Source organism: Tachyglossus aculeatus, chromosome 12 (assembly GCF_015852505.1).
Source record: "Tachyglossus aculeatus isolate mTacAcu1 chromosome 12, mTacAcu1.pri, whole genome shotgun sequence".
Classification (NCBI taxonomy): domain Eukaryota; kingdom Metazoa; phylum Chordata; class Mammalia; order Monotremata; family Tachyglossidae; genus Tachyglossus; species Tachyglossus aculeatus.
In genome coordinates, this window is record NC_052077.1 from 13890558 (window position 1) to 13917676 (window position 27119).

At 47.5% G+C, this 27119-nt stretch overlaps 1 protein-coding gene across 1 annotated transcript in view; it reads right to left on the bottom strand.

The window, feature by feature from the left end:
* The window catches only part of ELF2 (E74 like ETS transcription factor 2), a 31810-nt gene that overhangs the window by 3165 nt on the left and 1526 nt on the right, over window positions 1-27119 (bottom strand). Inside the window, 3 exon segments of the mRNA XM_038755223.1 lie at window positions 5024-5110; window positions 10706-10879; window positions 11734-11847. Of these exon segments, the coding sequence (XP_038611151.1) occupies window positions 5024-5110; window positions 10706-10879; window positions 11734-11847 (375 nt within the window).

Sequence of the window (27119 nt, forward strand, 5' to 3'; positions counted from 1 at the left end):
TCCCAAGCGCTTAGTACAGTGCTCTGCACATAGTAAGCGCTCAATAAATACGATTGATGATGATGATGATAAATTAAAGCAAATCTGACTTTTCGTAGACAGAATCGTGATAACTCAAGGTTGTCCTCAAAGTTGGGGGGGGGGTCTCAGAGATCGGTTTCTGGCCAGGCGGGGTTTTCTTCCGCCTCCGCACAAGTCTCCTGGGGCTAAAAACAGTCCCGGCCTCAGCTCATTAGCAAGATGTGGCGGGGCTCTGCCACCTGGAAGCCCACTACTAGCCCAGGTGTCCCGGAACAGCTAGCTGGCAGGGGGCCAGTACAGAGGCCAGCGGGGCTGGGGAAGGAGGAAGCAGGAAGGATGGAGGACGGGAGCGTGAGAGTTAACAGCATAAGGGGAGGTTTTATGGGCACTGACGCAGATGCGGACAGAAACCCTCAAACAGCACTACTGGACTCCTTGGGTTGACCTACCGATTTAGGAAACATTACGACCGCTACTGCTGATTGCCTAGGGTGTGCAGACGGCGCTGGGCGAACCTAATCGATCACATTTATTGAGCGCTTACTATGCGAAGAGCACTGTACTAAGCGCTTGGGAGCATGCACTACAACAGAATCAGCTGACGCGTTCAAGCGCTTGGGAAGGTACAGTAATATGAATGAGAGGACACTCACGGAGCCCTCACGGAGGTTAAAATCTAGCGGGGGGGAAGAGTATACGATAAATTATGGGTAGGAAGGAGTGCCTATGGATAAACAACCAAGTCTTCCATGAGTACGGCATGCCCGTGGTGGGCAGGGATTGTCTCTCTTTGTTGCTGAACTGTACTTTCCAAGCACTTAGTACAGTGCTGTGCACACAGTAAGCGCTCAATAAATATGGAATGAATGAATGAACACTACCCAAACTGAGCCCCCTCCTTCCTCTCCTCCTCCTCATCCCCCTACCTTACCTCCTTCCCCTCCCCACAGCACCTGTATATATGTATGTACGTATTTAGTACTCTATTTATTTTACTTGTACATATTTATTCTATTTATTTTATTTTGTTAATATGTTTTGTTGTCTGTTTCCCCCTTCTAAACTGTGAGCCCGCTGTTGGATAGGGACCGCCTCTATATGTTGCCAACTTGTTCTTCCCAAGTGCTTAGTAGAGTGCTTTGCACACAGTAAGCACTCAATAAATACGATTGAATGAATGAATGAATACCTGTAGTTATGGTGCCGTGGGTTTTCTGGAACACTTGCAGTTAAATCTTTAAACTGAGACTAATGTTAAACACATACTCAGAATCAAAGGCGATTTACCTTGGAATCCAGGGAAATTAGGGACAGGGATACCAAGACTGACCGACAGCCACAGGTTAATTCAGCAGCCTCCTTCCTTAGGGGAAGCCTCTTACCCTTATATCTCTTATATACTCTTTATATCTGAAAGGTTCACGGGCAGGAGCCTGGCTAATCAATCCCCTCGGTACCTGAGCACCTAACTACGTTTAAACATCTACCTTGCTCCATCAATTTCAGTTCAATTTCTCTTTCCAGTTCAAAACTGAGCGTCTCCCAACGTCAGTGTTACTTATTGAGGGCTTCCTGTGTGCTGAGCACTGTACTAACCACTTGGGAGAGTAGGCTACCACAGAGTTGGCAGGCACATCCCCTGTCCACAACGGGTTTACAGTCTTCCCATTAACAAGAAGTCGGTATTGAGGACATTAAATGGGAATGACTAGGTTAAGTCAGCAATGTATCAACTCGGCAGCTACCGAAGGTATTCTGTTGCAGCCGCCAGGCCCTGCGGATGCTGACGGGAGGAAGTAGGAAGCTTCCCGAGGAATGTATGGAAATAATTTTTGCGGGTGGGGGGATTTTTTTTGAACAAATTTAACTTATTTCTAAAGGGAGGCCAGCCTACACCAGGGTTTATGTTCCAGGCAACTAGAGGTGTCAGGAGGGGGAAAAGTGGGCCTCCTCAATCACAGGGCAAAGCCAGGCTGCCCCATGCCTGCTCTCATCCTGGGGGCTTGTGTTTCTCTGAGCCCCGGACATGAACCACAAGACTGTTGTACTTCTATTCCCTCCCCGCCCCCACCAAAAAACTTGAGGCAAATACTGATTTATTATTATTTTTTTTAATTTGTTCTCCAGAAGGAAACACATTCAGGGTAATCTTGTCCTGAGTCTTTCCAGGCTCAGATTCCAGAATGGTGGCCGGCGGAAAAATCACCGGGTCTCCGCTGCCCCTCAGGGAGGTGGGGCCCCACATAATCAATCAGACCTCAAGAAAACGGCCCTCCTGTCCAAACCAAACTCCCTGTAGTGACCTCCAGGAAATTATTTCAACAACTTTTTCCAACAGAATTTCCAGTGTCCTGCGCCTATGCAAAGAGAAGCAGCATGGCCTAGTAGAGCGAGCCACGGGCCTGGGAGCCAGACGGCCCAAATTCTAACCCCAGATCTGCCGACCGGTTGCTTATGACCTTGGGTAAGTCACTCAACTTCTCTGTGCCTCAGTTTCTTCAACTGTAAAATGGGTACTCCACTCCTGCTTCTCCCTCCTACTTAAACTGTGAGACAGAGACCGTCCAACCTGATTAACTTGTATCTACCTCAGCGGTTAGGACGTTGCTTGACACATAATAAGCACTTAAATACAATAATCATCATCATCTCAGTAGTGTACTACAGACACCAGCCATGAAAGAAAAATCATCAACCCTAATATGGTATTTAGGAGTTCACGTTCAACTTCTCAGACTAATTCTGAATGGAGCCTGTGAGTATATGGTTGTCTGTTTGTAGTTGCTCTAGATTAAATAGGCTCCTTTCCTAATGTGGTTTGGCCGCTCAGTAAATACGACTGAATGAATAGTAAGCACTTGGGAGAGTACCTGATCACCTCTGTTAGTTTTGTTAATATGTTTGGTTTTGTTCTCTGTCTCCCCCTTCTAGACTGTGAGCCCACTGTTGGGTACGGACCGTCTCTATATGTTTCCAACTTGTACTTCCCAAGCGCTTAGTACAGTGCTCTGCACACAGTAAGCGCTCAGTGAATACGATTGATTATTAGTGAAGCTAAATCACCACCGTTAAAGCATTTTTCATTTCTTTCCAGAGAAGACCCCTTTAAAGCCTCTCTTGAGGTGTCACCAGAGTAAAATTATAACTTGTTTTCAGGCTTCATTCTCGTCAGAGTAAATTAGCATTTCCGTGGCCGATGTGGGCTTCATCGGGCACCGATGTACCGATGACTGCCGTCAGGCTAATCTCTCCACGGTACCATATGTATTTTATATTGACTCGTCTAGACTTTGATGCTACAACTAAAACTAAAATACACCACACAAAGTATCCAGTGCAGAATCCAACTGACAAAACGTGTAAAGGGAAATAGGGCTAGTCTATGGAAGCACTCGGGCGCTTGGGATCTCGGTGTCTTCGTAAAAACACAGAACAGGGAGGCCAGACTCCCAGTTTCTATATCGAATTATCTCACTAAGGGAGCCGGGGCCTAAGCCTCGGTTCCTCCGACTGAGGAAGGAGATCTAGAGTTGCACTTTGGACATAAGGTCATTATTATAACTCTATTAGGGCAGTGAGGATCGTCTCCATTCATTCATTCAATCGTATTTATTGAGCGCTTACTGTGTGCAGAGCACTGTACTAAGCGCTTGGGAAGTACAAGTCTAATCTTCAGCTAGTAAAAAGTGATATGCGTGAGTGCTTACTACATGCCAACTACTGTACTAAACATGGGGGCAGATGAAAAATAATCAGATAGGACACAGTCCCTGTCCCACATGGGGCTCACAGTCTAAGGGGGAGGGAGAACAGGAGTTCATTCACTTTGGTATTTAAGTGCTCACTATGTGCCAGGCACTGTACTAAGTGCTGGGGTGGATCCAAGAAAATCAGGCGGGACACAGTCTCTATCCCACATGAGGCTTAGAGCCTTTATCCCCATTTTACAGATGAGGGAACTCGGGCCCAGAGAAGTGAGGTGACTTGCCCGAGGTCACACAGCAGAGAAGTGGCGGAGCGGGGATTAGAACCCATGACCTTCTGACTTCCCAGGTTGGTGCTCTATCCTGAACCCCCATTTTTACAGGTGAGGATACTGAGGTGCAGAAAGGTTAAGTGACTCGCCTAATGTGGCACAGCGGGCAAGTGGCAAACCTCGAATTAGAACTCAGGTCCCCTGATTCCCAGGTCCCACGCTCTTTCCACTGAGGCATCACTGCTCCTCAGAGTTGACTACCAAAGACTAGAGTGGAACTGCTCTCTCGCCAACATCCCAATAAAGTGTTCTTTGGGATGGGAACTACTGATTTTGACACTTTGGGCTGTTGATTCTTGCGCTCCCCCCTACTTTCATTCAATGGTATTTATTGAGCACTCACTGTGTGCAGAGCACTGTACTAAGCGCTTGGGAAGTCCAAGTTGGCAACATATAGAGACGGTCCCTACCCAACAGCGGGCTCACAGTCTAGAAGACTGCTTGGACCATGAGTCACGTGGGACGGGGCCTGTGTCCGATCTGCTTATCTTTCTCTGCGCCAATCAATCAATCAATCGTATTTATTGAGCGCTTACTGTGTGCAGAGCACTGTACTAAGCACTTGGGAAGTACAAGTTGGCAACATATAGAGACAGTCCCTACCCAACAGTGGGCTCACAGTCTAAAAGGGGGAGACAGAGAACAAAACCAAACATACTAACAAAATAGAGTAGATATGTACAAGTAAAATAAATAAATAATAAATAAATAAATAGGTACTAGCCAGTGCCTAGTACAGTGCAAGGCCCATAGTCAAGCGCTTAAGTGCCACAATTATTATTACTGTCTGATTTACTTTATCAGGACGGGCCCAGGCCTTCAGCAGGGCAGGTAAAAGCAGCGTCGGCAGACGTCATCCTCTGGCTGCAATGTTAATGATGCACGAAGGACTCACTTCTTAAAAATGGACAACGAATTTCCAACTTCCCTGAACCGAGAATAGCCTCCTACAATCACATTCCTTACCTTTGCCTTCTCTGGGCTTCTTCTTTATCCCTAGCTCGGGAGACCCGTTGGAAAGAGTTGACTGCTGACTCCTGGGTTTTCGGCCAACTGCGGAAGACAAAGTTCGGGGTGTTACATAAGGGAAACATGACTGATAGCCGCTCTAGAGTTTCACGAGCGCAGGGACTAAATGTGTCGGTCTGGAAGTAGCTGTATCTCTAGACCACGCGCTGGATGTCAATTCTGCTTCCTTCCCAGACCTCTACGCGTGGGCACTCCTGGAGCTCGTCGGGACCGTGGGCCTCTTCACCCAGGTAACTGCCTCGGCCCGAGAAAGGCCAAGATAGATTCAAAACCGAGAAATTCTACCACCGAGTCAAAGGAGGTGCCCCGTCTCAAACTGCAACTTCAACCCCTCTTTGATTTTTTTTTACAACTTTGGTTGAAGTGTAAGGGTGTGAGGGAGAGGTCTCTCAATGGGCAATGCCTTCCAAAATGCAAACTCCACCACTTCCCCATGGGCCAGTTTCAAGGCAAGGCTGGCAGGCCAGCTTGCTTTCGGAGGTGGAGTGTCCAGGAAGGGGACGTTTCTCATCCACCGCGCCCACGCCCACTGACTGACTGAAGACGTCAACCAGTCTAGTGGACGCAGATGGGGCTCATCTCTGTCCAAGCTCCCTTTCCCCTAGGTCAGGCCTCCAAATTGAGGGACATGTGGAAATGATGCCAGCGGCTGAAAAGGAAGCTGTCGGAAAGCTGAAAGGCACGGAGCACGGTCCTGGGCGTCAAATCCCAGCTCTGCCACTTGTCTGCTGTAGGACCTCCGGCAAGTCACTTAATTTCTTTATGCTTCAGTTTCCTCATCTGTAAAATGGGGATTGAATCTGTCAGCCTCAGACAGGGACTGTTTCCAACCTGATTAGCCTGTATCCAACCATGGAGCTTAGTACAGTGCCTGGCACATAGGAAGTACTTAAATACCATTAAAAAAAAAAAAAAACCACCCCCACCCCAAAAAGGACAAAGGGTTGGGGCTCAAAAAGACCCGCGCAGGGGTCTGACCAGCCAGCGACATGCTGCTCAGGGCTGGGAAGAGATGCATGGTGCCGGCACGGCTAGGCCAAGTCCTCTCACCCGCCTCCCTGCTTTTCCTCCCCTCGCTCGGCTCCCGCAGCCCCCTGCCCGCCTCCGTTACCAGTCTCTCTTGGCCCCACTGTCCTTCTACCCCAAGCCTCGGTGGGGCCTTTCTCTAGTTGACATTTGGCCCCGAGAAAGCACGGCTAAAGAACAAATGAATCGTGGTTTTCAACCAAAAGAAGGCTATTCAGATAGAGACTGATGACCTCCGCTACAGGCAAAGAAAGAGGAAATGGGATCTGGATTAAATAGGGAAGGGTTCCACCTGTCAGGGAGGGGTGGGCTGTCATCCACCTGGGCTCATTTAACTGCAGTACAAAGGCAGGGTAGGATAGACTGAGGTCTCTCTTCCTGCTAGGATTTTGAGGGGTGCCTTTTTTTGTTGTTTCGTAATTTAAATCTTGAAGCAATTCCTTAGTGTATCTCTCGGCAAAGCTTCTGGCACCTACACCGTGACCTTTCAGCATATAAGGGTTGCTGCCAGAAGGTTCCAGCAACCAGTACGGTTCTTACAGTACATGCAGTAAAGAGACTTTTGTTAGGACTAATGATTAAATTGTCGGAAGGCTAAGTCCCAACGTGTCTCTGGCTGAGGGGAGACTTAAACTTGAACAGGCACTTGATTTATTTAGTCCCTTTTTACAATGCCATCCCTCGTCCTGCACAGCTGGGTTCTTTCCTTAAGATGTCATTTTCATACCTTCTCAATGGTCTTCTCACTTTGATGATGATGACGATGGTATCTGTTAAGCGCTTACTAGGTGCAAAGCACCGTTCTAAGCGCTGGGGGATACCAGGTGATCAGGTTGTCCCACGCGGGGCTCACAGTCTTAATCCCCATTTTACAGATGAGGTAACTGAGGCACAGACAAGCGAAGTGACTTGCCCAAAGTCACACAGCCGATCAGCGGTGCAGCCAGGATTAGAACCCACGACCTCTGACTCCCAAGCCCGGGCTCCTTCCACTGAGCCACGCTGCTTCTCACTTTCTCCCAACCACCTCCATGTGCACTTCACCTAACTTCTCTCCGCCCTGGCTACCGCTCATCTTTAAAATGAGGACTGACTATGAGCCTCATGTGAGACTTGGACTGTGTCCAACCTGATGGGCTTGTACCTACCCCAGAGCTTGGTACAATGCCTGGCACATAGTAAGCACTTAAATATTTTTTTAAAACGTGCACAGAACGGAACAACTGCTCAACTAGTATTAAGTGTTGCAGTCTCACGGTAAGTACCTCTTCCCTGGATAGTAGAGGGCCTGTTGGCAGAGAACTCTGCTGTGACCTGAGAAAGCCATCCGATTGACCTGGCCTACTTAGGATATCGTCTAAAGAGTGGGACAGGAAAGGGATGGAGCTGAAAGAAAGGAAGAAAGGTGGCCAGGAGAGTTAGGCTTTCCTTGCCACCTACTCATCACAGGTTTAGAGAGCTCCTTAAATGCATTAAATTTAAATCTTCCATTTACCCATGACATTATCCTTTTCGAAGAACTTAATGCCATTTCTCTGAGGTGTTCCCCACACAATAAATACCCTTCCATTAAGTACTCCTGAGTTTCTCATTTTGTTGCACATTCTCTCCCCTTCTCCCTTTCTCTCGTACCTTCTTTTTCTAGTGGTTCTCCGGCTTCCAGTTCACTGGCCCTGACCCCATTCGATCACCGTCCAGATCCCAGTGCCAGCGTCCTGAGCAGGGATGGACAGGATTGAGGAGGGGGGTGAGGGGGAAGCTTACTGAAGGCAGCCCAGCCGTGCTGCCCCAATTCCTCCTGCCATTCCACGTGAGAAACAGCGGTAGATCTCAATGGTGCAGGCACCTACTAAATACTCAAAACTGTTCCAAGCACTGGGAGAGAGTACACTCAAAACAGGTACGGGTATTATCCCCGCCCTCAAGTTTTACTTGCAGATCTGAAAAAGAATCTAACTGTTCTAGGAGAGTTCAAGTGTCAACGCCTATAAACCACCTCATTGTGCCCTGCCAAAAGCCTCCCTAAAACGTAGCCGGGGTTGGTACTATCCCCATTTGACAGACGTAGAATGGGCAAAAGAGGGTGACTTGCCTCGGGTCATACAACGTCCAGTGGCAGAGTCATGAGCGAAGTTTCCCACTGCCAGATCCTCACTCTTTACCAGCCCGCTCCAAATTTAAAAAAAAAAAAAAGTCTAAGTAAAAAACTTCTGAACAGTCTAGACTACAGTCAGTCTTCCTCCTCCTCCTCCTCCTCCCTCCTCGGGGGCCGGTTGGGGAAGCCCTGATGTGTCTCCGAAGGAGGGGGTGGTTCCTGGAGACTCGGGGAGGGGGGGTTAAGGGACTCCGCGCCCCGGGGGTCCACTGCCACCTGCGTTCCCAGTCCAGCAGGCAGGTGGGGCGTCTCCCGCCACGGCCGCTGAGAGGGAGCCCCGATCTTCAGGCTCCCCGAGATCCAGGGCGCGGGACCTCAAGGCCTCATGGTGACGCTTCTGTCAGTCTTCCCGCTGCCTGCCTTTCTGGACAGGTGGGGCTTCTCCCACAGTGGTCCGGGGCTGGGACAGAGGGGAGGGGTGGGGGGAGTCCCTGGGGTGCCACATCTGCCCGCCTTCCTGCTTCCAGCTTCACTCCCACTCATCTCTGGGGCTCTTCTGTTCGTGCTGGAAGTGAGAGTGGCACATTGATGCAGAGTCTGGAGCACACGGAGGTGAGCAGAAGCTCCCAGGAGAGCACGGCCAAGTCATAAGGACTCAGCTCCTTAGGAACTGGCCCGGGGGTCGGGGGCAGGAGAGCAGGTACTCTTCACCTGACCCCTCCCCAGAGGGCACTGAGTTTATCCCAACCCGAGGCAGATTTAACAATGAACTGTACGATAATTAAATAATACAACAAGGGGAGGTGGCCAGCCACGGGTTTCTCTTACAGCAGGCCTGGCCATTATGTGGATTTTTCAGAATTAAAAACTTGGCTTTTCATTTTAAAAACTGGGGGCGTGATGGCAGCCTGTCAAGATTCCCATACAATACCAACTGTTACTTGGGTAATATTTCCCTCTTTCCAGGGTTCACTTAATACTGAGCATCTGTTTAGCCGTTGGTGTCATCACAGATCCCTGTTGACCCACACAGCACTCTTTAGGTGCTTTGCTTCATTCAGGGGCTCACAGATCCAACACCAATTCACAATTTAAAAAGAGACTCAAATCTTGGATTTGGGGTGGGGCCTCTATTACAGGCTCAAGAAGAATGATGATACAAGTGCTCTGCACAGTGCTCGGCAAACAGTAAGCGCTCAGCAAATACCACTGATTGAGACACAAGCGCTAAAACAAACCTTACCCCAGGTGCCATTAGCCCAAGGAAACCCCAGACTCTTTACAGAGTAGGGAGAGGGGAAATTCCCCAAAGGGGGAAAAGCATTCATGACATTTAAAAGTGGCCAAACTTTCCAGACAACCCCATTCCAAAATGCACGTCGATTCAACTGCTGACATTGGAAACATTGACAATTCATCACACAATCAGGAAAATTAACTTAGTCCACCCTGGCAGAATTGGGTAAGATCCGGAAACTGATTTGACCCCTTTGACAATGGAGAAGAAGAGTTTTAACTACATTTTGGGTAAACTTTTTTTTTTTAGCATGCCCCTAATGATCGTATACCACTAATCCTCCCATCTGCTATTGAAGTTGAATGAAGAACCTGCCCAAGGTCACAATAGCAGGCACAAGTTCTGGAGGCCAATTCTCCCAGCATCTAAATTTGTTCACTGACAGTAAAGCGGGGCACTTTAGGAGAGGTATAACTTTCAAACCACTAAGGGACTGAGCGTGCTGCAACAGTATAACCTCTGGAGGAATGCTCCTCCTAAAGTGCGTAGTTGACCATCTAAAAATCGCCACCACGTGAGTCCAGGGAAAACTGCTTCCTCTGTCTGATCCTGCTCTTGAGGAGAACAAGACAGAAAACGCTACTGAGGTCTCACTGCCCCAAATGAAAGCCATCTCAGGAAAACCCAGATGGGAAAGAAAGTTGGGGGGCTGGGGGAAGGACTGTTGTCTTCCGACTTCCCGTACAGCCTCTGTTAGTACATATTTATTACTCTATTTATTTATTTATTTTACTTGTACATTTCTATCCTATTTATTTTATTTTGTTGGTATGTTTGGTTCTGTTCTCTGTCTCCCCCTTTTAGACTGTGAGCCCACTGTTGGGTAGGGACTGTCTCTATGTGTTGCCAATTTGTACTTCCCAAGCGCTTAGTACAGTGCTCTGCACATAGTAAGCGCTCAATAAATACGATTGATTGATTGATTGATTGTTAGGACTCCACCCCGGAAATCTCTAACCCTCATGCTCAAATCCCCAGGATTTGAAATTCGAGTCCAGATGGACATAGTGTTTAATTATAAAACGGAGGTCTCAATTTGGGGTGACACCAACTCTCCCTGAACTCAGTCTGACTCCCCCAGAACACAGGTTTCACAGCATGGCTAGGCTGTGAACTTGCACAGTTCCCCATCCTCTCTGCCCTGGGGGAACAAGTCTGAAACCATGACATCTGCTTCCACTAAATCGCCAATCCGGCCTACCTTTCCTCTTTTTCACTGGCTCGTGGCCATCGGGTGAAGTCGGGACTGGAGAGGCATCCATTGGCTCCGATTCCTCAGTTGACACTTCCACCACAGTCTCTGTAATGACATCCGGCCTCATAGCAGCATGGATAAACTCTGGCGTTGACACACATGGAGGAACAAAGACTTCCACTAGAAAAAGTACGAGGAGAAAAAAAAAAAAAAAGCAAAGGACACCACTTCCATTAACTGAACGTGATAAAAAAAAAAAGACAAAAAACAAAACAAAACCAAAAAAACAAACCACTGAAGTGCCCGAAAGCTCAGGAAAGGTTTTTCCTTTTATTAAGAATCAGTCTGGCTGGTCAAGGGCTTAATTTTTCCAGGGGCCATTTGGGAATTCATTAATATTAATTGTTTTTCTACCATCCGCTTATGGCTCTTACTCTAAAAGGTGCCGAGGGAAAACCTGATAGTTACAGAACACTGAGCATCACCTGGTGTCCTGGAACAGGCAGTGGGTCTAAAAGAAGCTCCCTTAGGTTTGGCATCGAAGGCTAACGTAAATTCGGCCCCGCTTCACACTTTTCTAACCTCGGGAGGTGACAAGTACTCGCTCCATCTCTCAAACCGTACAACTCCTACTTGACTCCTACTGAACTCACGTAAAACTCCTTGGGAGCCAAGAATCGTTTCCTTTGCCACTAAGTATGGAGCTCATGGTTTTTCTTCGTTGAGAGATGCTGCTCCAATTTTTCTCACACACCCGAAGAATAAAGATGCAGAATTCCTATTCCAGCTAAAGCTAAGAGATATGTTTTACACCTCATCCGTACTGAATTTGGTGTAGAAAATAAGCGAAGCGGAGCCTAGCTGAGAATTCAAAACATGGGCACAGAACATCAGTTAACGGGCTCAAGTACGCAAGCGATATGAAAAGAAACGTAACTTTTTTTTAATCTAAGCTTTCTCAAATGAGCAGTTTAGACGTGGCTTTTCACACTCTTCCTCTTGACTATGAACAGTAAACTCAGTGGTTCACATACCCGGACTTCTGACATCTCTCAAGCTGGTAGGAGACTCCATATGAAGCAGGGCTTCTGCAGCTTCAATGGTCTTATCTGGGCAGTGAACATTGCTGCCGTGAACCGACGCTTCCACTGGGGGAGAGAATCGGAGAAACACACCATTAGAAATGGATCTCAAGCACTGTAAATTCGAACCACTTTCGCACCAAAACCCATTTATAATCATCTACGTACCAGTTCCGGATTAAAGAAAAACAAAACGCATACACACACAAACCCAAAACAAGCCCACAGAGTAATCAGTACGCAGCACCTGAATGACCATACTGTATTAATTGTAAGTAAGGGTTTAAAAGTGACAAGATACAATCCCCAAGACCAGGTCTTAAGAGAACCTCAGCTGACTGGCTCCCAAGAACTCTCTGGAGGGAAACAGAAGCGTAGCCTACTGGAGAGAGAAGACCTGGAGTCCTAATTCCCGCTCCGCCCCCGCTTGTCTGTTGTGTGGCCTTGAGCAAGTCATTTCACTCCCTCTGTGCTTCAGTTACCTCATGGGATAATGAGGATTTAGACTGGGAGCCCGCTGTGGGACAGGGACTGTGTCCAACCTGATTAGCTTGTATCTACCCCAGTGCTTAATACAGGCGCCTGACGCATTCTAAGTGCTTAACAAATACCACCCAAAAAAAAAAAGAGACCCTTGAAATTTGAACCCTGCATGTACCTTAAGCCAAAACAAACATGAAAAAAATACCGATTGTTACAGATTAACAATTCAGGGGTGAGAAGAAGAGTAAAATCTACTCTTGAGTTGCCACGAAAACCAGAGGGGCTGCTAGCTGCTTTCTTGGTTAACACTGAGCCGTAAACCCAAGTCCCCTGTGTGCACTGTGTTTTTAGAGCACGCAGGGGACGGGCCAAATCCACCAACTGAGCCTCGGTCTATCAAATGCAGTGAGCTGGCCGGTGGTGCTGATATCCCCGCATTCCCCAGGAGGTCCAGGACTATCCCAACCCAAGGTCTGAGCCAACTGGGTCTCACCCAGTGGCTCCTCTCCCTGTGGCAGCTGCTGGGCACTCTTCCAGTCTGATCACTTCAGGGAGAATGAACTCAATCTGCGCGGCCTCCCGGCCCCGTCCTCGTTGTGGGCAGGGAATGGGTCTACCGATTCTATCGTACCCTCCCAAGTGTTCGGTACGGCGCTCTCCACACGGTCAGTTCTCAATAAATGCCACTGATTGATGTGCGATAAGGAAACCGATGGGCGAAACTGCCCCAAGGCTTCACCCACCTAGCCACACCAAATACCTCTTGCGAGGTAGTGGGAGGTCCCAAGCTACAAATGAGGGTCCCCAGGACCAGATTCTTATCCAAAGGCTCTGGACAGGATGAATTCATCGGGGGGGGGGGTGGGAACAAGCCGGGATGAACCAATCGGGGTTCACATTTAGCTCCTGGTCAATCATAAATGCTGAATAAATACGATTGATTGATCAGGGTTGCCCCCCCGGGATCCTCCCCAGGAGCCACTGGTGACATATTAAGGGAGAAGGACAGAGATGGAACAGGCTACTGCCATTGCCAAATTCCAGAGGCCCTCAAAAGGGCAAGATCGCACGGACTCTGTTCACAATAGCTACCCACGCCCTCACTGGGTTTACTGCTCTTTCTTTGCCCGTTCCCACTCCCTGAGGTGAGATCCTGTGAGGATGCTTTTCGGGCTTTTTCTAGACACTCGTAAGCAGCCTGCCCCACTCCACTCACAGGGGACTGCAATTTCACTGTAGGCAAGGAATGTGTCTGTTTACTATTATATTGCAATAATAATAATAATGTTGGCATTTGTTAAGCGCTTACTATGTGCAAAGCACTGTTCTAAGCGCGGGGGTGGGGGGGTACAAAGTGATCAGGTTGTCCCACGTGGGGCTCACAGTCTTTATCCCCATTTTACGGATGAGGTAACTGAGGCTCGGAGAAGTTAAGTGACTTGCCCAAGGTCACACAGCAGACATGTGGCGGAGCCGGGATTCAAACCCATGACCTCTGACTCCAAAGCCCGTGCTCTTTCCACTGAGCCAGTCCCCCAGGTGCTTAGTATAGTGCTTTGCACATAATAAGCGTTCGATAAATAAGACCGAATGAATGAAATGAGCAAATGTTTATCTATTAATCAATCGTATTCACTGGGCACTTACTGTGTGCAGAGCATTGTATTAAGTGCTTGGGAGAGTCCAATATCAAAGAGTTGGTAGACACAATCCCTGCCCCCGATGAGCCTACGGTCCAGAGGGGGACACGGACATTAATACAAATAATGGATATAGACAGAATTACAGATATGAGCCACATAACCCTAGATACAAATCAAACCGGTAGAATCTGCTTTTTGACAGCACCTAAGTTACCCAGGCACTGATCCATGGGGCTACGTAATGGAGGTTCCCTTACACTAGTGAACACACCCACAGAAATGAGTAAAACGCTTTAGACATTCAAATTCACTACAAACATAAAACTTTAAAGGCTGATACTTTTCAGATGCAATGGGGAGGTTTCCAAAGAAGCTACTGAACTGGATTTCCAAATGCGCCTAAATCCTTTGCCCTCCCCCTCTCCCATACACCCCCCCGCCCTTTGGGTCCCGTTTTTTTAAATCCGGTGACTCCATTAGCACCTGTTGCACATCATCCACACTCTCACTAAGGTACTCTGTCTCTCCAGTTGCTCTTTCCATTTATGGAAATCTGCTCAAAGTCAAATCGTTCCCGAGAGGCAGCCAACCTCTGAGTAATTCTATCTTTAGGTGTCCCTGCTTACACTATCTGCAGCTTCGGTGAATTAAGGAGGATTCAACTGGGACTCCTATTGGAATTTCAAAGAATTCAGTCTTCATTTTTAAAACCCACGAATTTTTTTTTTTGGGGGTGGGGAGGCGTGTCAGAGAAACCACTGAATCTGCAACAGCACCCTCAATCCAGAAAGGAAAATGACTGTCACGATTAAAAGCAGTTACATTTCACAGTGTGCGTTTAGCGAGCGGTGGTTGTTAGATTAAAATATAGCTCCTGCTTCCTCAATGCCATACAAATGCTTTTAAAATACTGCCAACTTTAGAAAGAGATACACGTTTGAAATCAAACGGAAAAACACCTATGAAATGGATTCTGTAAATTACTGCCAAGTTTCGCTATCTGCGCTTTGGTCATTCAAGTTACCAGGGTAAATCGCTTCTTACACACCTACATTATGATTCATCAAATACGCCTTAGCCTAGTACTTAAAATATTGAACAAGGGCCACCGGGCTTGTAATCTTACCAGATTTAAAATACAAACAGTTCTCGGCAATTGCATAGCAAAGGACCCAATTTGGTGTCTAGGTGAGTTTAAAAACAAAGCACTCACAAACCCTTCATTCTCTAATAACGTGAGGATTGCTTGAACCGGTCTTCGCTTTTAAAAAAATGATGAAGTATTAGACTAATAACCAACCAGGAGCGCTCACAAATAAAACATTTAATGAAAACTCAATTCCCAATTCCGGATAAGGGGGAGGATACACTCTCTCAACTTTGATCCGTGGCACAATTTACTGGCAGTAAAGTGTTCTAAGGGTGAGATGAAGGTAGGAATTTCAGCAAGGCGCTTAAAGAAAATTGCCTGGAGTAGGTGTAACTTCAATTTTACCTATAACCTGCATTCCCTTGAGCCCTCAATAATCATTGCAGTTTAAAAGGCAACCCCAAACCAGCTTTTTCAGCACAAAAATTTACGACCAATTTCTACTCTCCCTAGTTGTGCCACACTACAGAACAAAAACGAGTGAAATCAACCTGGAAGAAATACAACAGCTGTCACTAATAGCAGAGAGTTTTAACTAATTCTCTGTAGCACCAAAGGTAACGAACGATGCTTGCCCAAGTCATACGTTCAATCCGGCGGGTGAACGGTTTTCTCCAAATGACTGAAAACAGAAACTGGGATCTGCACAGTATAATGTGAGTAAAGTTAGCATGACACCATCTATTGCTTCTCAGATTTTTTTAGATCGTGTCACAAAGTGAGTTCTTTAATATCGTCCTAGAAGACGTCTCTGAAACGTTTAAGGGGGAAAATACGCCGTTCTGTCTGTGAAAAAACAAACACGATCGAAGAGCACACATTCCCTTGCTTCTTTCTAAAAACGCATCTGAAATGGTTAAGGAGAGAAATAAGCCATATTGTCCTTGTAAAATCAAACACAACAAGGAGCCTGAGGGCAGCATTTCCCATTTAGCCACGGCTAGCTGGTGTTGCTACAGCTGGCTCTACACAGAGTGATGCAACAGGGAAAAGATTCAAGAAAGGGTTAGAGTTTTTATCACAGTCCCCAAAATAAAAATGGCCCACGTAACCATCCGCTATCTAGTGAATGTCTCCTCGTTCCAGTTCTAGCCTTCTAATCAAACAGCGCCATAGAGGGGGATCAAAACAGACGCTCACCCGCTGGCTGTTACAAAACACCAAACTTGGTAATCAGGTCTGACGGAGGCGTACCTCGGACTTTACGCGGAAAGCCGGCCCCGCATCTAACGGGTTCACTGTGTTGTTCTGAGTTCGGAAATACGCTTTAGCGGCAAAATTAATCTTTGAGAGGATTTGAAAAGGGGAGCAAAAGCACTTCGATAGGCCCAACACCCTCACCAGTACTGAGAAATCCTGGGATAAGCTAGCATTACAAGGTCATTACTGAACTGCAGCACCTGATTTCCAATGGCTTATACTTTAATGCCAAGAGGCAACTAGTGTAGTACTTGGTTGAAGATCTATACTTCCAAGCCTAGGCAGGAAATAAACACTATCCTTAAACTGTAGGTTAATTCCAATTAAACATGCCCCTTCAATATAACAGATACATTCTTAAGAGGGAGACAACCAAAGTTACAGAGTCCCTCGTGTTCGAGTACTCCAAAGTGTGTATTTAATACTGATAGCCGGCTTCCTAACGTTAACATGAAACGCTTAAATGTTTTAGAGAGTTGAAAGGGAGTCTGCAGAAGTAAGTTTTCGTTACAATAAGAAGCAGGGTGGCCTAGTGGAAAAAGTGCGGGCCTGGGAGCAAGGAGCGGGGTTCTAACCTGGACTCTCCCATTTGTCTGCCGTGTGGCCCTGGGCAAGTCGCTTCACTTCCCTGTGCCTCAGTTACCTCATGGGAATTAAAACCGTGAGCCCTCTGTTGGACTGTCAAACCCGATTAGCTTGTACCTACCTCAGCGCTTAGTACGGTGCCTGGCGCTCGGTAAGCGTTTAACAAATACCGTAAAAATAAATACCTATCGGAAAATGCTTATCAAGAGTTTCCTTTCATTGTTTTAGTAAAACGGACATTGACGAGAGAGGCAGAAGTATTCCATTCTCGAGGAAAAGCTAAAATTTTACTCATCTGGACAAAAAGGAAAAAAGAATCACGTAAAATGGAAGGCCCGCCTTTACACCTTTCTGAACTGTTTGGCCCTTCCCTTCCTCTTTTTAGAGACACAGGCTTAGAATGAAGTGTAATTCTTATGCTGCAACCCCTACTGAAAAGTGGCTTACACAGACCAACAAACTGACTGACCATGCCAAAAAAAAACAAAACCCACCAATGCTATTCTTCCTTTTCTTTTTTTTTACTCAAACTCTTTATTTTCCTCTTTTCATTTCCAGCTCATTAACCTAATTTCCCTGGGATTTTACCGGTTAATGGCTAACGCTGGAAATGTTGACATACAACCCAACCGAAACGAGAATTTATGGTCACACAGGTGTAACCTGAAACCATTTTCAAATGTGGTCTTGAGAAGCATCATGGTCTCATGGAAAAGAGAGCATGGGCGTGAGAGTCGGAAGATCCGGATTTTAATGCAGCCATTTGGCTCCTGTGTGACCATGGGAAAAATCACTTAATTTCTCTGGGCCTGTTTCCTCATCTATATAATGGGGATTAAATACCTGTTTGTCCTCCTACTTGGACTGTGATCCCCATGAGAGACAGGGGACTGTGTCCGAACTGCACATTCTGTACCTACCCCAGTGCTTGGAACGGTACCTGGAAGTTATAAGTGCCTAACAGATACCATTATCTTCATTATGATTTCAAGCTGAAAAGGCCAAAATCAAATCCAAACTCACTCACTTGTGATACATCTCTCCCTATACATAGATCTGTATGTATACACAAACACACTCTCTCTCTCTCTCTCTCTCTCTCTCTGCGCAGGTGTTCAGTTCGTTACTGATAACAGTGTTCAATAAATACTCGTTACTGATAATACATGAACAGATGTGGCGGTGGAAAGACATTTAAGTGGGAATTTCTTGGGTTTTTTTCTAGCACAGCAAGACCTGAAAACATTTACATATTTCATAAAGATGTTTTCAGAATATAAAACATAAACAGGCTTACTCTGAACATACTCTTGAGGGAAATAATTTTAAAACAAAGATTCCGACAACCTCAAAGGCGGTACCCAGTTCCACTTTGCACTCGGAAATGTGAAATTCCAGTTTCGGACAATTCTACTTGGGAAAGATGAAAGACCACTAGTTGCAAGACCATTTTATAACAACAACAACAAAAAAAGGACCACCCGGAAATACTCACTAGCTCAACAATTACAAGTCTCCAAACAGATTTTCCTTTTTCAGCTAGGAATTCTGGGCACTTGCTAGGAGTCAGTTCTCTTACAACACATGTTTTCATCACGTGTTTTGGACAGAAGGCAACCAAGGAACTAGGAACGGTCTTCCCCTGATGCACGTATGTCTGGATACAACACGAAGCAGAGTCAGAAGAGTTTTGTGCAGGTGTGTGTGGCAAGGCATAAATACTAAGGTACACTCTGGGAGTTTCTTCAGGAATACAACTTCCACGTTATACAACGGACCTGTAACTTTCAGAAGCCTTTGGAAAGCGCACGCGTACTTTTTTATGATAGTTGTTAAGCCCTTACTACGTCTCAGGCACCGTTCTAAGCACTGGAGTAGATACAAGGGAATCAGGTGGGACACAGTCCGTGTCCCACAAGGGACTCACTGTCTTAATCCCCATTTCACAGATGAGGTAACTGGGGCACAGAGAAGTGAAGAGACTTGCCCAACGTCTCTCAGCAGACAAGCAGCTGGGATCAGGACCCAGGTCTGTCTCCTAGGCCCATGCCCTCTCCACTAGGCCATGCTGATTCTCTAACCCTTAATATAACGTTTTCACATACTCATTTAAAATACACTCCTTTAAAGTTTATACTCCTATAGAATACACTTTTTCTCGATTTAATACGATCAGAGGTGCAATCCACAATAAAGCAGTACAGCCACGGGGTTTAAATGGAAGACTAAGTAAGCCGCATCCGGACAAAACGGTTTGGAAAAAGTTCCCTGTCTATGACCAAAGTGTTTAAGGTTGTTAATCCTTTTACAATTTGCCCAACATTTTTCAACAACGGTTAATGCTCACAACGTGCAGGGCACTGCAGATCTTCCAGGAAGCATTCCCAGCAATGAACCCAAGCAACCAACCAGTCCCCTTCCTCCCAGCATCACAGCCAACTCGGCTCTTCCCCGCCCTTAGGGCGCTCTATTCTATTTACCTTGACGGATCATATTAATTGATCCGAGAGCCTGTGACTTATCATTACTGAGCCCTCGCACGGTGCTTGCAACCTGGGGTTGCTCAATTTAAAGTTGACAACTGCCTGAACAGTATCCCAGAGGTAGGTGGATTTCGCTTGAGCATTTTCTCCAATTTACGGACAGAAATAAATCCAAGGCAGAGTGAGGTGACTTTCCCAAGGTCACAGGGGTCAGAGATGGCAGGGACTCCATTTATATTCGGTCTGGCAGAGTCACAGACTCACTCTTACCACCCCAAAGCCCACTGTTGGGTAGGGACTGTCTCTATATGTTGCCAACTTGTACTTCCCAAGCGCTTAGTACAGTGCTCTGCACACAGTAAGCGCTCGATAAATACGATTGATTGATTGATTTACTGAATTAACCTTGAGCCGTAAGCATCAGCGGCTCGAGTTTCTGCCACACAAGTAAAATGGCCTAACTCTCAGACGTCCTGAGTAACAATGAAAGTACAGCGCTTTGGAAATATAACATTCTAAATACCGCAAATCCCTTCTTCAGAAAACGTTATCATTAAATCCCTCTTCTTGCGGGTGTTAATTCTACCGCTGATGCCTATTCACCGAAACGAAAGGCATCGAAGCCGGAAAACATAACCGCTTCTAGAACACATCTCTGTTTTCAGTGAAAGGTCTTCACTTGGTACAGTGCTCTGCACCCAGTAAGCGCTCAATAAATGTGATTGAATGAACAAATCTACACATTTCCAGACTGCTCGTCTGCTGAGACACGTTGGGCAAGTCTCTTCACTTCTCTGTGCCCCAGTTACCTCATCTGTGAAATGGGGATTAAGACAGTGAGTCCCTTATGGGACACGGACTGTGTCCCACCTGATCCCCTTGTATCTACTCCAGCGCTTAGAACGGTGCCTGACACATAGTAAGTGCTTATTAACAACTATCATAAAAAAGTACGCGTGCGCTTTCCAAGGGCTTCTGAAAGTTACAGGTCCGTTGTGTAAAAAAAAAAAATCACGTCTCTTCTCAGTCTCCACTTTGTTTCAAGAAGTTTTTGACCCTAAACGGCTCCTTGCCGGCGCAAGCTTCTTTTTACGCCTTTTCACCTCCTACCCTTCTAACACACGCACCTGCTTTTCAAGGAATTTTAGGCGTCTCTTTCCTTTTCCTTTTCCGACTCGTCAGCGGCTAGTTTAGGGACTCCCCAAATGCACGTCGTTCCAGACAGCCCAGTGCGCTACCTGTACCAACGTTTCCTCACAACGCAGTTGGTAACAAATACGGCGTCACTGATATAAAAGGTCGGTCCTACCTTTATTTTTTGAACAGTACTTGTTAAGCGCTTGCTTCGTGTCGGGTATTCTACTTACTAAACGCTGGGGTGGACACGAGACAATGAGATGGGATCCAGTCCCCTTCCCACGGCCTCGATCCCCACTTTACGGACGAGGTGAGACGCGGAAACGAAGTGACCCGTCCAAGGTCACACGGCAGACGAGTGGCCGAGCCGAGATTTAGAACCCGGGCCCTCCGACTCTCGGGTCCTCGCTTTTCCTCTATGCGCCGTTTTAGGCCGGTTGGGATCAACGGAGACCACGCGACCGACTTGGGAAGGAAATGAGCTTTAAACCTATCCTTTCACACGGAAACCTCGGCGCTCCCTTTCGCCTCGGTTTGCTCACCAGCAAGAAGGTCATCACTCTACGCCAACCTGCCTCAAGTTGCGAGTTCTCTGCCCAGGGCCCCGTTAAGACAGCAGAAGCGCTCTGAGAAGACCAACGGGCTCCTTCGTCATCATCAATCGTATTTATTGAGCGCTTACTGTGTGCAGAGCACTGGACTAAGCGCTTGGGAAGTCCAAGTTGGCAACATATAGACGGTTCCTACCCAACAGTGGGCTCACAGTCTAAAAGGGGGAGACAGAGAACAAAACGAAACATACTAACAAAATAAAATAAATAGAATAGATATGTACAAGGAAAATAGAGTAACAAATATGTACAAACATATATACATACATATATACATACATATGTATATATATACACATATATACCTCATCTGTAAAATGGGGGTTGTGTGAGCCCCCCCATAGGACAACCTGTTCACCTTGGCAGTGCTTGGCACATAGTAAGCGCTTAATAAATGCCATCATTATTATTATTATTATTATTATTATTATTCCCATAGGACAACCTGTTCATCTTGGCAGTGCTTGGCACATAGTAAGCGCTTAATAAATGCCATTATTATTATTACTATTATTATTATTATTATTATTATTACTAAAGGGGCCCCTTCCTGAAAGGCGTCTGAGGCAAGGCCAGGGTCATCACCTCAGACGCCTGACTGGAAGTTCGTTATAGGCAGGGCGGGTGTCTGTTTATTTTGTTGTATTATACTCCCCCAAGCGCTCTGCACATAGTAAGCGCTCAATAAGTAGCACTAATTGAGTGATTTGACTGGAGGGGGTCAAACAGTGACGCCCGCCTGTTGTGTGTGACAGACGACAGTGGGGCACGAGGGGGGAAAGAAAGGCGGCAACGGCCCAGCCCAACGGGCAGCACGCCGACCCCTACAAAATTCAAGGAGGAGCCGGAGCTCTACCGACGGCCAAAAGTATTCCGGATAAAAACGGTTGGTAAATCGGGAGCAGCGGGGCACAGTGGGAAGAGCCCGGGCTTGGGAGCCGGAGGTCACGGGTTCTAATCCCGCCTCTGCCACTTGTCAGCTGGGTGACTTTGGGGCAAGTCACTTTGAAGCAGCGTGGCTCAGTGGAAAGAGCCTGGGCTTTGGAGTCGGCGGTCATGGGTTCAAATCCCGGCTCCGCCAATTAGCTGCGCGACTATGGGCAAGTCACTTAGCTTCTCTGTGCCTCAGTTACCTCATCTGTAAAATGGGGATTAAGACTGTGAGTCCCCCGTGGGACAACCTGATCACCTTGTAACCTCCCCAGTGCTTAGAACAGTGCTTTGCACATAGTAAGTGCTTAATAAATGCCATTATTATTATTATTATTCTCTGGGCCTCAGTCACCTCATCTGTAAAATGGGGATGAAGACCGTGAGCTCCTCGTGGGACAACCTGATCATCTTGTATCCCCCCGCCCGGCGCTTAGAACAGTGCTTCACACACAGTAAGCACTTAATAAATGCCATCATCATTATTATTACTATTCCACCGTAGGGGAAAGATTCTTGGGAAACAATGTATGGCACAGCTGATAGGAGCTCGGGCCTGAGAGTCGGAAGGTCCCGGGATCCAATCCTGGTTCCTCCGCCTTACGGCTGTGTGACCTTGGGAGAGTCACTTCCCTTCTCGGGGGCCTCAGCTCCCTCTTCTGTAAAATGGGGTTGGAGGCGGTGAGCCCCACGTGGGGACGGGGGCTGCGTCCGACCCGACTGGGTTGGCTCCCCCCGGGGCGCTTAGTACAGCGCCCAGCACGGAGGAAGGACTTTGACCCATGCCATAATTACCGTTACCGTTGACCAGCACAGGCATGGCCATGTGCCACCCCGCCATGTCACCTCTGCCCTACCTCCTTCCCCTCCCCACAGCACTTGTATATATATTTGTACCGATTACTCTATTTTACTTGTACGTATTTACTAATCTATTTATTTTGTTAATGACGGGCGTATAGCTTTAATTCTATTTCTTCTGACGGTTTTGACACCTGTCTCCGTGTTTTGTTCTGTCGTCCGTCTCCCCCTTCTAGCCCGGGAGCCCGTTGTTGGGCAGGGACCGTCTCTCTCTGCTGCCGGCTCGTCCTTCCCAAAGCGCTTAGCCCAGTGCTCTGCACACAGTAAGCGCTCGAGAGAAGCGGCGCGGCTCGCTGGAAAGAGCACGGGCTCTGGAGTCGGAGGTCACGGGTTCAAATCCCGGCTCCGCCGCTCGTCAGCTGGGTGACTTTGGGCAAGCCACTTAACTTCTGTGTGCTTCGGTTACCTCATCTGAAAAATGGGGATTAAGACTGTGAGCCCCCCGTGGGACAACCTGATCATCTCGTAACCTCCCCAGTGCTTAGAACAGTGCTTTGCACATAGTAAGCGCTTAATAAATACCATCATTATTATTATTATCCTCTGTGCTTCAGTTACCTCATCTGTAAAATGGGGATTGAGCCTGTGAGCCCTCCATGGGACAACCTGATGACCTTGTATCTACCCCCAGCGCTTAGAACAGAGCTTTGCACATAGTAAGCGCTTACTAAATACCATCATTATTATTATTATTATTATTCTCTGTGCTTCAGTTCCATCATCTGTACAATGGGGATTGAGCCTGTGAGCCCCCCGTGGGACAACTTGATGACCTTGTATGCTTTGCACATAGTAAGCGCTTACTAAATACCATCATTATTCTCTGTGCTTCAGTTACCTCATCTGTAAAATGGGGATTGAGCCTGTGAGCCCCCCGTGGGACAACTTGATGACCTTGTATGCTTTGCACATAGTAAGCGCTTATTAGATACCATCATTATTCTCTGTGCTCCAGTTCCCTCATCTGTAAAATGGGGATTGAGCCTGTGAGCCCGCCGTGGGACAACTTGATGACCTTGTATCTACCTCCAGTGCTTAGAACAGCGCTTTGCACATAGTAACCGCTTACTAAATACCATTATTATTATTATTATTATTATTATTATCATTATCATTATCATTATTATTATTATTCTCTGTGCTTCAGTTCCCTCATCTGTAAAATGGGGATCGAGCCTGTGAGCCCCCCGTGGGACAACTTGATGACCTTGTATGCTTTGCACATAGTAAGCGCTTACTAAATACCATCATTATTCTCTGTGCTTCAGTTACCTCATCTGTAAAACGGGGATCGAGCCTGTGAGCCCCCGTGGGACAACCTGATGACCTTGTATCTACCCCCAGCGCTTAGAACAGTGCTTTGCACATAGTAAGCACTTAACAAACGCCATCATTATTATTCTATAAATACGACTGAATGAATGCGCTAGGGAAGCAGCATGGCTCAAGGGAAACAGCCCGGGCTTTGGAGTCAGAGGTCATGGGTTCAAATCCCAGCTGTCAGCTGTGTGACTTTGGGCAAGTCACTTCACTTCTCTGGGCCTCAGTTCCCTCATCTGGAAAATGGGGATGAAGACTGGGAGCCCCCAGTGGGACCACCTGAACACCCTGTAACCTCCCCAGCGCTTAGAACGGTGCTTTGCAATCAATCATATTTATTGAGCGCTTACTGTGTGTAGAGCACTGTACTAAGCGCTTGGGAAGTACAAGTTGGCAATATATAGAGCCAGTCCCTACCCAACAGTGGGCTCACAGTCTTTGCACGTAGTAAGCGCTTAATAAATGCCATCGTTATTCTTCTTCTAGACTGCGAGCCTGCTGCTGGGTCGGGACCGACTTTAGATGTTGCCAACTTGGACTTCCCAAGCGCTTCGTCCATTTGACTGTAACTTTGGGCAATCTGCTTCCCCTCTCCGGGCCTCAGTTCCCTCACCTATAAAATGGGGATTAAGACCGTGAGCCCCGCGTGGGACAATCTGATCGCCTTGTGTCCTCCCCAGGACTTAGACAGTGCTTTGCACACGGTGGGCGCTTAATAAATGCCGTCATTATCATTATCGTTACAATTCAGCAGCATATAGAAGCGTGGCTCAGTGGGAAAGAGCCCGGGCTATGGAGTCAGAGGTCATGGGTTCGAATCCCGGCTCCACCACAGGTCTGCTGTGTGACCTTGGGAAAGTCACTTAACTTCTCTGCGCCTCAGTCACCTCATCTGTAAAAATGGGGATGAAGACTGTGAGCCCCATGTGGGACAACTTGATCACACTGTATCCCCCCGGCGTTTAGAACAGTGCGTTGCACATAGTAAGCGCTTAACAAATGCCGTCCTTATTATTATTATTTTTATTATTATTCATTCACTTCATTCATTAGAGAAGCAGCGTGGCTCAGTGGAAAGAGCCCGGGCTTGGGAGTCAAAGGTCATGGGTTCGAATCCCCGCTCTGCCACAGGTCTGCTGTGTGACCTTGGGCAAGCCACTTAACTTCTCTGAGCCTCAGTTCCCTCATCTGTAAAATGGGAATATTAAGACCGTGAGCCCCACGTGGGACAACCTGATCACCTCGTATCCCCCCCCCAGCGCTTAGAACAGTGCTTTGCACATAGTAAGCGCTTAACAAATGCCGTCCTTATTATTATTCATTCACTTCATTCATTAGAGAAGCAGCGTGGCTCAGTGGAAAGAGCCCGGGCTTGGGAGTCGGAGGTCATGGGTTTGAATCCCCGCTCTGCCACAGGGCAGGTCACTTAACTTCTCTGAGCCTCAGTTCCCTCATCTGTAAAATGGGAATATTAAGACCGTGAGCCCCACGTGGGACAACCTGATCACCTTGTATCCCCCCCCAGCGCTTAGAACAGGGCTTTGCACATAGTAAGCACTTAACAAATGCCATTATTATTATTATTATTATTATTCATTCATTCAATCGTATTTATTGAAGTCACTTAACTTCTCTGAGCCTCAGTTCCCTCATCTGTAAAATGGGAATATTAAGACTGTGAGCCCCACGTGGGACAACCTGATCACCTCGTATCCCCCCCCCCCCAGCGCTTAGAACAGTGCTTTGCACATAGTAAGAGCTTAACAAATGCCATTATTATTCATTCATTCATTCAATCGTATTTATTGAGCGCCTATCTGCACACAGTAGGCGCTCAATAAATACGATTGAATGACTTTGCTTCCTTCCAGGGGCGTCGAGTCCGATCCCCCCCCAACCAGCTCCTCCTCTCCTCAGTTCCGCAGGCCCCGGGCACTTCCGTGTTTACAGCGGCGCCTTCTCCCTGCCATTTCCCACCCCGCCCGCCCATTGGCCGGCCCGCCCACCCGGGGTCCCGCCCCCCGACGCCTATTGGCCGGCCCGCCCCCCGACGCCCCGCCCCCCGACGCCCATTGGCCGGCCCGCCCGTCACTCATCCCGCCCACCCTCCCCAGCCGCATCCGCTCCGACGCTGGCAGGGAAGAGGGGGGGAGAAGGGGACCAGGCCCGCCGGCCTTTTGCCGCTCACTCATTCATTCAGTCGTACTTATTGAGCGCTTACTGCGTGCACAGCACTGTACTAAGCGCTTGGGAAGGACCAAGTCGCTCCTTCCCCCGGGGCCGGCCCCAAGCCTGACATTTCTACTTCCCAAGCGCTTAGTACACTGCTCTGCACGCAGTAAGCGCTCCATCAATGCGCTTGAATTCGTTCACTCATCCATATTTGTTGAGCGCTTACTACGTGCAGGGCACCGGACTAAGCGCTTGGGATGTCCAAGTTGGCACCATGGAGAGCCGGCCCCTGCCCAACAGCGGGTTCAGAGTCGAGAAGGAGGAGACGGCCAACAAGATGAAACATACGAACCAAATGAAATAAACAGAATATGTGCAAATAAAATAGAGTGATCAATCCGTACAAGCATATATATACAGGTGGTGGTGGGGGGGATGGGGAGAGGAAGGAGAGGTCCTTATTTCACCGGTGGGTATGGGTGCCCCCCTTTCGGGTCCATCCATTCATTCATTCATTCGATCGTAGTGATCGGACGCTTTACTGTGCGCACGGCGCTGCACTAAGCGCTTGGGAAGGACGAGTTGGACGGATGAACGGATTTCTATTTCTCTTCCCCGTGCAGGAGGAAAAAAGGAGGCGCGCACACGCATACATACACATACACCCTTGCCAAAGAAAAATGACACACACACACCCGTGCAAAAGAAAAAAAGTCACGCAAGTGCAAAAGAGACACACACGTGCAAGAGACACACACACCTC